Source organism: Dipodomys ordii, unplaced genomic scaffold, assembly GCF_000151885.1.
Source record: "Dipodomys ordii isolate 6190 unplaced genomic scaffold, Dord_2.0 Scaffold55, whole genome shotgun sequence".
In the NCBI taxonomy this organism is placed as follows: domain Eukaryota; kingdom Metazoa; phylum Chordata; class Mammalia; order Rodentia; family Heteromyidae; genus Dipodomys; species Dipodomys ordii.
The window spans coordinates 4,773,776-4,784,671 of record NW_012267271.1 but is presented as its reverse complement, the minus strand read 5'-3'; the positions used below and the strand labels follow the sequence as shown (position 1 = coordinate 4,784,671).

Below are 10,896 nucleotides of genomic sequence, written 5' to 3'. Positions count from 1 at the left end.
CTCTCTACTTTGGTTTTATTAAAATAAACCTTGCTAAAACTTAAAAAAAAAAAAAAAGAGGGTGTTGGGGCCAACACTGATGGCTTACACCTTAATCCTCACTGTGCAGGAAAGCTGAGATCTGAGGATCATGGTTTGAAGCCAGCCAGGGCAGGAAAGTTCACGACACTCTATCTCCACCTAACCACCAAAAAGCCAGGCACAGAACAGGCTCAAGTCGCAGAGTGCTAGACTTGAAAGGAAAAAAGGAGAAAAAAGCTCAAGAACTGTGCCATAGCCCTGAGTTCAAGCCCCAGGACTGGGACAAAAAAAACAAAAAAATGGGCTGGGAAGGTGGCTCAGTGGTAGAGTGCTTGCCTTGTGTGCATGAGGCTCTAGTTTGATTTCTTAGCACCATATAAACAGAAAAAGACAGAAGTGGCACTGTGGCTCAAGTGGTAGAGTGCTAGCCTTGAGCTAAAGAGCTGAGGGACAGCGCCCAGGCCCAGAGTTCAGACCCACAGCCAAAAAAGTAAAATACATACACATACCATCCCCTCTGTATCAGCTACACAGAGTAATGCCATACAAAGTGTATTCACTCCAGACATCTTGTGCATTATAAAGTGAGAGTGCAGAAAAAGCATCTTTGCTAAGATGAAAAACCTTATGACTCAAGAATCAAGTATTTTGAAAGCATTTATTAACTCTCTTTGTAGCATTTTACTTAGCAACTTTTTTAAAAGATAGGTAAATCATCTAAAAGAACCTTAAATAATTATAACTTTTTGTAAAATCACAAAAACATTTCAGTAAGAAATGCATTCTAGTCATACAAAGAGAAACAAATATAGATTACACTTGTAAGGCGAGACAGACACAAGCCCCCATGTGGGCCTACTCTGAAGTACTTATGGGCTCACATGACCTCAAAGGAAACTCAGGTATGGAAGGTTCCACTGGCACCAGGAAAAACACCGAATCCAAAAAGCAAGAGGGCTCCTGCTGGTTCAGGTCAGAAGAAACTCAAGACATCCTCAAAAAATGTGGCCTGGAAAAAATGTCTGAACATTCTCTCAGGAAAGGAAAAACAGAGTTGGAATGAATTAAAACTCTGGTATCCTAATTTAGTAAACTTAAGGCTTCTCAAGGTCATTATAAACTTCCATCAGAAAATTCTATCAGGGAAGAGATAACCAAGTGCTTCTTCGCTTCTTTACCTGCTTGCTAGGGACTTTCCTAGAGTTGGTCGCCAAGAACAAAGCCCTGATCACACCAAATCATTGGAAGCGGATAGCTAAGTGGCTTTCCCACTATGGCTTGGCAGCTCTCAGCTCCCCGGTATCAGGCAGGACTCCCAGCCCTCTACAGACAGCTTCAGACAGGTGGAGACCGGGAGCGGATGGGAGAACTGGTCAAGTAGGAGGTATAGGGACCCTCCCCAAACACATTGGCATAAGAGGACTTGAGAAACTGGACATAGTTCTGCATGCTGCGGTTGGTACTCTCTGACTGCTCCAGACGGTCTTTCAGGTCCTGCAGACGACTCTGGTAACGGCGGTCAGACTAAGAAAAGAAGCAGAACATAGGCTGAGCTTGCAAGATGTAAGAAAGGCAAAGCAGACACACACAGGCCTTGCTTACAAGGATGCCACGTCTCAAGGAGACTAATAGGGCATAAGTGACTAATAGGTATGAGTTGTTTTTGTTTTATACTTTGGACAATCTGAGGGTGGGCAAGCACTTTGCCATTTGAGCCATGTAACCAGCACTGACTGTTTTCTTCTGTGTGTGCATGCATACACACTGGTCCTGGGGCTTGGATTTAGGGCCGGCTGCTATTTTGCTTTTTTTTTTTGATCAGTTGTGGGGCTTGAATTCTGGATCTGGGTGCTGTCGCTGAGTTCTTCAGCTCAAAGCAAGCACTCTACCACTTGAGCCACAGTGCCACTTCTGGTTTTCTGTTGGTTAATTGGAGATAAGAGTCTCACAGATTTTCCTGCCCAGGCTGCCTTTGAACTACAATCCTCAGATCTCAGCCTCCTGAGTAGTTAGGATTACAGGTTTGAGCCACTGTCGCCTGGCCACTGTTTTGCTTTTTAAAAGTATGTTTTCAATGTGTTGCCCTGGACAGCCTGAAAACTTCTAGGCTTAAATGACTCTCTTAGCTAGCAACAGTCTCTAGCAAGCTCAAAACCCTGAGTTCAACCCTAATACTACCAAAAATGGGGGACAGTGACCAGAATCTACCTAGGTATCCTTCAAATATGTACAACGGACTGGATGATAACAACAAAAACTGTATCATAACTGGGCACTGGTGGCTCATACCTGTAATCTTAACTACTCAGAGGCTGAGATCTGAGGATCTCAGGTTTGAAGCCAGCTTGGGCAGAAAAGTACCCATGAAATTCTTTTCTCCAATTAACCGCACAAAAACTGAAAGTGGAGCTGTGGCTCAAAGTGGTAGAGCACTAGTCTTGAGCAAAAGCGCTCAAGGACAGAGCCCAGGCCCTGAGTTCAAGCCCACAAACTACCAAAAAAAAAATTGTAGGGCTGGGAAGGTGGCTCAGTGGTAGAGCGCTTGCCTTACATGCATGAGGCGCTGGGTTCGATTACTCAGCACCACGTAAGCAGAAAAAAAAAGTCAGAAGTGGCACTGTGGCTCAAGTGGTAGAGCACTAGCTTTGAGCTGAAGAGCTGAGGGACAGTGCTCAGGCCCAGAGTTCAGGCCCCACGACTGGACCCCCCCTCCCAAAAAAAAATTGTATCAGATTAGTAAAATCAAAACAACAGAATGGGTTGCCTCCTCTTGCGGTCCTGCTCAGCAGCCTGACTCACATCATCTCGGGTACGCCGCAGCTGACCAAGCTCAGTTTTGGTTCTGCTTAGCTGGGTCTCAAGATCCAGGATTTTGCTCTGGGCTGCTCGTTCCTTGGTGACTGCCTGTTCCTTGGTCTGCTCCACCTGCACAGAAGGCAAAGCAGTGGGACTGGCTGGCTTTGTACAGGGATACTTGGGCAAGGAGAGAGCTGTCCACTCCCACTACCTGGTCAGAGATCACTTGGAAACCAGTGTGGAAAGCATTTCTTGGAGCCTTGGGACAGGAGCAAGCCATGGGGCCTCCTGCAAGCCAGCTTTGCCTGACCTTACCGAGCACTCCAAGAGCCATCAGTTAGCATGGTAAACCCAGGTGAGTCCCAGGAGGGAGAAAGTAAATGAGCAAATCAAAAAGAAAGGTGGAACTCTGTGTCATAAATGCTCATTTGATTCTCACAGCAAACTCAGGGACTAAACACAGCCATTTTTCAGGTGAGAGACTAGCTGACAAATTATTTGTCCAAGGTGCACACAATTAGGAACACTGAGACTGACCTGCCGCCTGGCATCTTCAATGGCACTTTCCAGCTGCCTTGCCAAGGACCCGCACTCCCGGGTTTTCTCCTCCAGCCGCAGCTGGGCCTGATGGATTGCCTCTTCCCTCTTGGCAATCACCTGTAGGAACTCGACATTCTGGGCACTGGTCGCCTCCAGTTTCCTAGGTGAAAGCACAGAATCAGACCCAGCACTAACCCAGTGGACTTGCTCCACCTCGCCAGGGGGGCTGTGCCGCTGCCTGGACTGGGGGTTCTCATCACGCCAAGAGTCTCCAAGGAGCCGTGGGAGGAAACCAAAGCAAACTGCAGGTCAGCAGGGCGGCCATGGCACTGTGCAGCTGGAGCGGCTGGTCAGAGAAGAGTGTAAGTAAAGGAAAGAGCATGTTTAGGTGAGCGTGCACTGAGCCGCATGTTCCTTGTCACATGGAATAATCTTCAAACTGAGCCTGAGAAGGGGGAGACCATTGGCCTGATGTCAGCACAGCTGGCAGGTATCAGCAAAACCTCTCCCTTCAACTTTTGCTATTCCTTGATGCCACCCCACTCCAGCAAGGGGCTGGAATATTCCGCCTCTCATGTGACAGCCTTGAGGTAGCTATGGCCATGCAAGTGTACCCACTCCATCCCCATCATTTTTTTCATTTAAAGAGTATGGCAAGTCTTTCTGGCGTTGGCTGTATCTTCCACAACAGCAGGGCAGAGTGGAGCTGAAGCACAGAAGGCAGCAACCAATTCTGGCCTCCCTTAGGCTGCAGTCTGAGCTGAGACCAGACCTTGCGGGCTCCAGCCCTCCTTTCATAGGGACTAAGCTGACCCCGGAGGAAGACAGCCATCTGTCTAAGTCACAGCTTTGAGTGTTAGCCGTGTGACCTTAGGCAAATCACAACCTCTCCCCATCTCATACTCCTCACATTTAATGTTGTATCTACAAACCTGACTCAATCATCTCCACACACTGGGTAATGTGCTAAGCCCTTTACAAATATCCTTTCACTGAAGTATCCCTACACCTCAATTTCCCCTACAATGACGAGTTAAGTGACTTACTAAAGGTCACAATGCAATCAGTGGCAGAGCTGAGGACCCAAGGCCAGGGCTTCTGATTCTGAAAGGCGTACACCCCACTTCTTCTGCCTTCAGCCAACAGTAACAGAGGGGACTTGGATAGGGAAGTCATGGAAACAAGGATCGGGAACAGGGAAGTACCCACATTGATGGGTAGAGCAGACAGGGAGTACCCATGTTGTTGTCGACTTGTTCAAACTGGGACCTGCTGGTTTCGTGGCCCAAGCATGCTATTGATATAGCAGTGCTAAAAGGGTAGGCTGACCTTGATCACAACATTGAGGATCATCTCTCCAGGTTGAGACCCCCCCCTTCCTTCTGCACAAAGCTTACCACTACAATGGAAGTGGCTCTTCCTCTGAGGTCTGCCTAGCACCTTCCAGGGCCTTGAGTCCCTCAAACACTTCCGCACACTAAGCACAAAAGCAGCTAAGTGGCTGAAAGTCTCAGGTCCTAGGAAGAGGACAGAGATGGGACCAAGTGCCTCTAACCTCTCCAGTTCATCCACCTTCAGACTCAGCTGTTTATTTTCCTTCTGGGAAGCCTGCTGTTTCTCTCTCGCCATCTCCAGCTTGTCCCCCTGATGTTCGATCTAAAATGACAGGAACATAGACTGGTTTATGAAGGAATTTCTAGCAGGGAAAAATCATGAAGGAATTTTCTCTTCTCCCATTCATTCACACCCAGCAAGAGGCATGCTGTCCTCCATGGGTGTCCAAGCCCAAACCATAACCTGGACAGAAGAGCAGGCCCCAATCCAAAGGCTTCCCCACATTGGAGAAGACAGATGAGGCTTTGAAGAACCTCGACCACGATGTTTTCTTGATCAGGAGAGGCCCCTGGAGGCCCAGCTGGGATTGGAACATGAGAAGGTCAAAGCAGGTGGTGGCCAGGTACAATTTCCCAATTATGATGTTGGCACCATCGATTTCGTCCTACCCTCTTAATCCTTTAAACTTGACGGATGTGAGATGTTACCCAAAGGGCTGCGTTAGGCCAAGGCCTAAGGTACTAGGATTCCAAAGGCCCAGGATACTCATTTAACAGAGGTGACGACAAGTTAGGATTCTAACATGGACTTGGGAACTACAGAGCACTGGCTAGGTCCCACTCCCCCTTAATACCTAGAAGCTTGTATGACATTAGGGGATCAGTTATCCCTTCTAGGCCTTGGGCTACTCCTAGGAAAATAGATTTCTAGGGGAAAGAAATGCAAAGGCTGAGCACAGAGCAGGCTCTCAAAAAATGGCAGCTGCCAGCTGGGTGCCAGTGGCTTATACCTGTAATCATAGCTACTCAAGAGGCTAATATATGGGGATTGCAGTTCAAAGCCAGCCCGGGCAGGAAAATCCATGAGACTCTTATCTCAATCACCAGAAAACTGGAAGTGGCGATGTGGCTCAAGTGGTAGAGCATTTGCCTTGAGCTGAAGAGCTGAGGGATAGTGCCCAGGCCCTGAGGTCAGGTCCCACAACTGACAAAAAAAGAAAAAAGAAAAATAAACAAGTAGCTGCTTTTTGGTTATTCCTAGGATTCAAGTCCAGAGAGGGGAGGGGTCCTCCTGCTCAGGTCACACTGACTGACATAGGATGTCCAAGACACCACCGGCAGTAGCAGGGTTCCAGTAACCAGAGGCAGAATGCTTTTGCAGAGAGGGGCTGCTTGCTTCTGTCTCTCAGCACAGAATCCCACACAATGGCTCTGCGAAGAGTAAGGAGAGGAGGTTAAAGCTAAAAAAAGGTGGAACAAAGGAAGAGTGATGGCCAGGTATCTGCTGCGATCTCCAGTCAGTGACTGTGGGGCAGAGGACAGCAATAAAGCATTGGGTGGAGGCCGGCAAAGCAGAAAGCACTTGGGGAAGAGTTGGAATGGGGAACAGCAGGAGGGCCCCAGGACTCCCAAGAGTGACGGTTTCTATAGCTATAATCACTTGGTGCGAACACAGGCATTTGGCACACCAGACTTTTATTTCACAGCACTGATGATAGCTCACTCCTTTCAGAAAGCGGCAGCCAAGAAAAAGGAAGTGGTCCTCCCTTGGGGGGCGTGCAGCTCATCTTGGTAAGCGGGCCCCTGCTCGGGCCAGGTCGTGGGACCCCTTCTGCCAGTCCCTTACCCGGCTGCGCAGGTCCGATATGATGGCTGTGAGGTCGATGTTCTTCCTCTCATAGCCCTGCAGTTGGTCTTGGCACTCGGCCAGCTTAGCCTCCGTGATCTTGAGGATGTCAGGCAGCTGCTGTAGATCAGCCAGCTGGGACTGGAACTGCCGACGTGCCTGAGATGGAAGGAGAAAACCAATGTGGATCAGGACTCAGCTGCTTATGGGGCTAGGCAGGGCCCAGCTCCTCGAAGTACGTCCTACAAAACCTACAGACCTGAGCTGGGCACTGGTGCTCACGCCTGTCAACCTAGCTACTCAGGAAGCTGAGATCTGAGGATCAGAGCTCAAGGCCAGCCCTGGCAGGAAACTCCATGAGACTCTTCCATTAACCACCAGAAAATGGGAAGTAGTAGAGCGCTAGCCCTGAGCTAAAGAGCTCAGGGACAGTGCCCAGGCCCAGAGTTTAAACCCCATGACTGACAAAAACAAAACCTACAGGCTGCCCAGCGCACAGGCCATTCTAGCAGGGATCTAGCTGCTCTGAGAGATATACCTGGCCTGCCCTTGACACATGAGACTGCCTTTCATTAGCTCAATAATAATGATATAGCACACTAAAGACTCCTGACACTCACTGATTTTGGACAACATACGAAGTAGGTGTGGTAGGTGTTATTGTCCTCATGTAAAGATGCTATGGAGCCAGAGCCAGATTAAGGTCTGGTTTAACTCCGTAGCCCCCAGAAAGGCAACTACACGGGGAAATAACACATCGCCATCTCATCTATCCTTAACTTTACCAAGGACTGACTAAGGGCTAGAAAAGGGAAATGAGCTGCCCCAGACTCAACCTGCCTCCAAAGTTGCTGTTAAGGTGATCCCTCTGCTCTAATCAACCAATCATCCCTAAAAAAAATAACCCTCGGGCTGGGATGTAGCTCAGTGGCAAAGCGCTTGCCTAGCAAGTGCAACGTCCTGGGTTCAATCCCCAGTACCAAAAAAGAAAAGACAAAAAACAATAAGACTCTTTTTGAAAAGGGATAAACAGGATTTTGTGTTGTACAAAAAGAGAGAATGAAACAGGCATGCCAAATACCTACCAAGTGGACTCCACTTGGACTCCGAGCAAGAGTTTGGGTTTTTTTGTTTTGTTTGCTTTTTAAAAAAGGAAAATGGAAGAGGAGAAAGAAATATTGGAAAGGAAAAAAGACAAATAAAGCATGAAAAAGCCAGGCATGGTAGTGTGTACCTATAATCCTAGCTACTTGGAAGGGGAGAATAAGAGGATTACAGATCACAGGATCACACTTAATCCAAAAAATAATCCAAAAAGAGGGCTGGGGTATGGCTCCAGTAGTAGACCACTTGCCTATGCAAGTGCAAAGCTTGGGTAAGGAACCCAGTTACTCTTGTGCCCCAAGTTAGCAAGGTCAAGGGTACATAGATAAAACTCATAGAGGGAAGACAACAAGAAAAAGGGAGCAGTACCGCTTCAATTTCTTTGTTCATTTCGTCTTTAAGGATCTTGTTCTCTTTGTCACAGCGCTCGAGCTGGGCAGCCACTTCATCAGCTTCCAATCTGGTCTTCATCACCTAGGGGACAAAGATACAATGGGCTCCCTTAGGCAGAGCTCCTGGCCCTTCCAGAGAAGCCTGATAAGTGCGTTTTCCCAGTCTGACAGGGTACAGAGGACATGACTTGAGGGGCCAGGCCACTTGAGGCTTACCTGGCTCTTATAGTTGTCAATCATCCCCTCATAGTTCTTCACCGACGCCTTCAGCTGCTGGACCTCTAGGTGGGCCTGGTTGAGCTTGTCCTCCATTGGGGCGAAGCTAGCCTATAAGGGGTGGTTCAGAACAATGATCAGTACGTTCCCAAGTCAAAGTCTCTCCCTAGCCGGGCAGCAGTGGCTCACGCCTGTAATCCTAGCTACTCAGGAGGCTGAGATCTGAGGATCACAGTTCAAAGTCAACCTGGGCAGGAAAGCCCATGAGACTTTTTTTTTTTTAATTTTTGGGTCCGGTTGTGGGGCCTGAACTCTGGGCCTGGGCGCTGTCCCTCAGCTCTTCAGCTCAAGGCTAGCGCTCTACCACTTGAGCCACAGTGCCACTTCCGGCTTTTTTCTTTTTGCTTATGTGGTGCTGAGGAATCGAACCCAGGGCCTCAGTCATGCAAGGCAAGCACTCTACCACTGAGCCACCTTCCCAGCCCCCCCCCCAATGAGACTCTTATCTCCAATAAACCACAAGAAAAATAGAAGTGGCGCTGTGGCTTAAGTGGTAGAGCGCTCACCTTTGAAGAACGCAAGGATAGCGCCTAAGCCCAGAGTTCAAGCCCCACAACCAACCAAAAAAAAAAAACAGTCTGTCCCTTTCAGTCTACTCCCAGGAACTAGCAAAGGAAAAGCCCCTATTCTAACCCAGGCAGCAGTTGTGGTGCTGTAGCTCAAGTGGTAGAGTGCTAGCCTTAACTTCTGAAGAAAAGTGGAGCGCTGTGATGCTAGAATGCTGGCCTAGCATACACAAGAAAGACCCTGTTTTTCATCCCTAGCACTGAAGAAGTCAACAATGTTCTCCTCTAATCTCCTCTAACAAGTCCTCACCAGTCACGGTATGGTAATGTAATCAGAAGCAGTCACTTTAAAAGATGAAACTTTAAGCTAGGTGCCAGTGATTCATATCTATAATCCTAGCTTATTCAGGAGACTGAGATCTAAGGATCACAGAAGGCAGCGCAAGCAGGAGTCTGTAAAACTCGTCTCCAATTAACCACCAAAAAGTCAGAAGTTAAGCCGAGGCTCAAGCTACAGAGCACTAGCTGTGAGCAAAAATTCTCAGGGCACTGTCCCTGAGTTCAAGACCTATTAACCATGAAAGTGGTGCTGTGGCTCAAGCAGCAGAGTGCTTGCCTTGAGCTGAAGAGTGCAGGGACAGCGCCTAAGCCCAGACAGAGTTCAAGCCCCACGACAGACAAAAAAAAAAAAAGACCTATTAACCAGCATACTCACACACACACAAGATCAAGCTTTAAAATAATCTAGGGGCTGGGAATGTGGCTTAGTGGTAGAGTGCTTGTCTCACATGCATGAACCTATCCTTGAACTTTTTTCCTCAATGATAGCACTCTACCACTCTAAGCCACAGCTATGCTTCTGGTTTTTAGGTGATTATAATTGGAGATAGTCTCACAGGGACTTTTCAGCCTGGACTGGCTTCAAACTCTGAAGGTATAAGCACATCTGGCTAACCTTCACTTCTATACTGTATTATCTGTAATGGATTTTACTTTCTTGTTTTTGTGGTGCAAGGGATAGAGCCTAGAATTAGTGCATGCTAATAAGCAGGTTTTCTACTATTGACTATACCCCAGTTTCTTCTGTAATGTTTTAAATTTGTAATCTGCTTGTAATATGCTTGGGCTGGGAAGGTGGCTCAGTGGTAGAGTGCTTGTCTTGCATGCCTGAGGCCCTGGGTTCGATTCCCCAGCACCACATAAGCAAAAAGAAAAAAAGCTGTGGCTCAAGTGGTAGAGCGCTAGCCTTGAGCTGAAGAGCTAAGGGACAGCGCCCAGGCCCAGAGTTCAGGCCCCACGACTGGACCCCCCAAAAAAAAACCATTATGCTAAGAAAATATACTTCCTAGACACTTAAACGGCTGTACTGTATTACTCTACAAAGGTGTGCCAGATAGTCATTAATCCCTAATACTCAGATTTGAAAGTTACAACAATTGCAGTACAATCAGTGTGACAGTACTGTCACACTCCCACCAGAGTGGCTAAAAATAAAAAAAAGATAATACCAAATGTTGCCACGGAGACATGGGGCAACTGCTAGCTATTACTGGTGTGAGCACAAGTATGGATTTCTACTCTACTGTCTGGTAACACTCACTGAGCTGAACTATGACCACCACCAGATTACCTGGAAATTCTACTTCAAAGTATGTAACTGACCAAACACACCCAGTGTGTGTATCAAAAGATGCTCACAATAGCCCTGTGAAACAACTCAAAGGCCCATGGACAGTAAAACTGGCAAATATATTATCCTATCCTGCCACATGCCACAGTACTGAGGAAGAACCAATTATACATACATGGATGGCTTAAACAGATGCTGATTTATTCAGCGTGGCTTATACAGTCACACTTGAGAACGTAAATTGTCTGGGCTAGAAATGTGACTAAGGGGCTGGGAAGGTGGCTCAGTGGTAGAGTGCTTGCCTTGCATGCCTAAGGCCCTGGGTTCGATTCCTCAGCATCACATAAGCAAAAAGAAAAAGCCGGAAGTGGCGCGGTGGCTCCAGTGGTAGAGCACTAGCCTTGAGCTGAAGAGCTGAGGGACAGCGCCCAGGCCCAGAGTTCAGGCCCCA

At 47.8% G+C, this 10,896-nt stretch overlaps 1 protein-coding gene across 1 annotated transcript in view; it reads right to left on the bottom strand.

The window, feature by feature from the left end:
* Positions 1–665: 665 nt before the first annotated feature.
* Odf2 (outer dense fiber of sperm tails 2) overlaps positions 666–10,896 on the bottom strand; it is a 38,222-nt gene continuing 27,991 nt past the window's right edge. The window contains exons 12-18 of the mRNA XM_013021267.1: positions 8,250–8,360; positions 8,011–8,115; positions 6,538–6,696; positions 4,913–5,013; positions 3,355–3,517; positions 2,821–2,946; positions 666–1,545 (exon numbers count right to left, since the gene is read on the bottom strand). Of these exons, the coding sequence (XP_012876721.1) occupies positions 1,357–1,545; positions 2,821–2,946; positions 3,355–3,517; positions 4,913–5,013; positions 6,538–6,696; positions 8,011–8,115; positions 8,250–8,360 (954 nt within the window). The 3' untranslated portion in view covers positions 666–1,356. The remainder of the gene's footprint in view (positions 1,546–2,820; positions 2,947–3,354; positions 3,518–4,912; positions 5,014–6,537; positions 6,697–8,010; positions 8,116–8,249; positions 8,361–10,896) is intronic.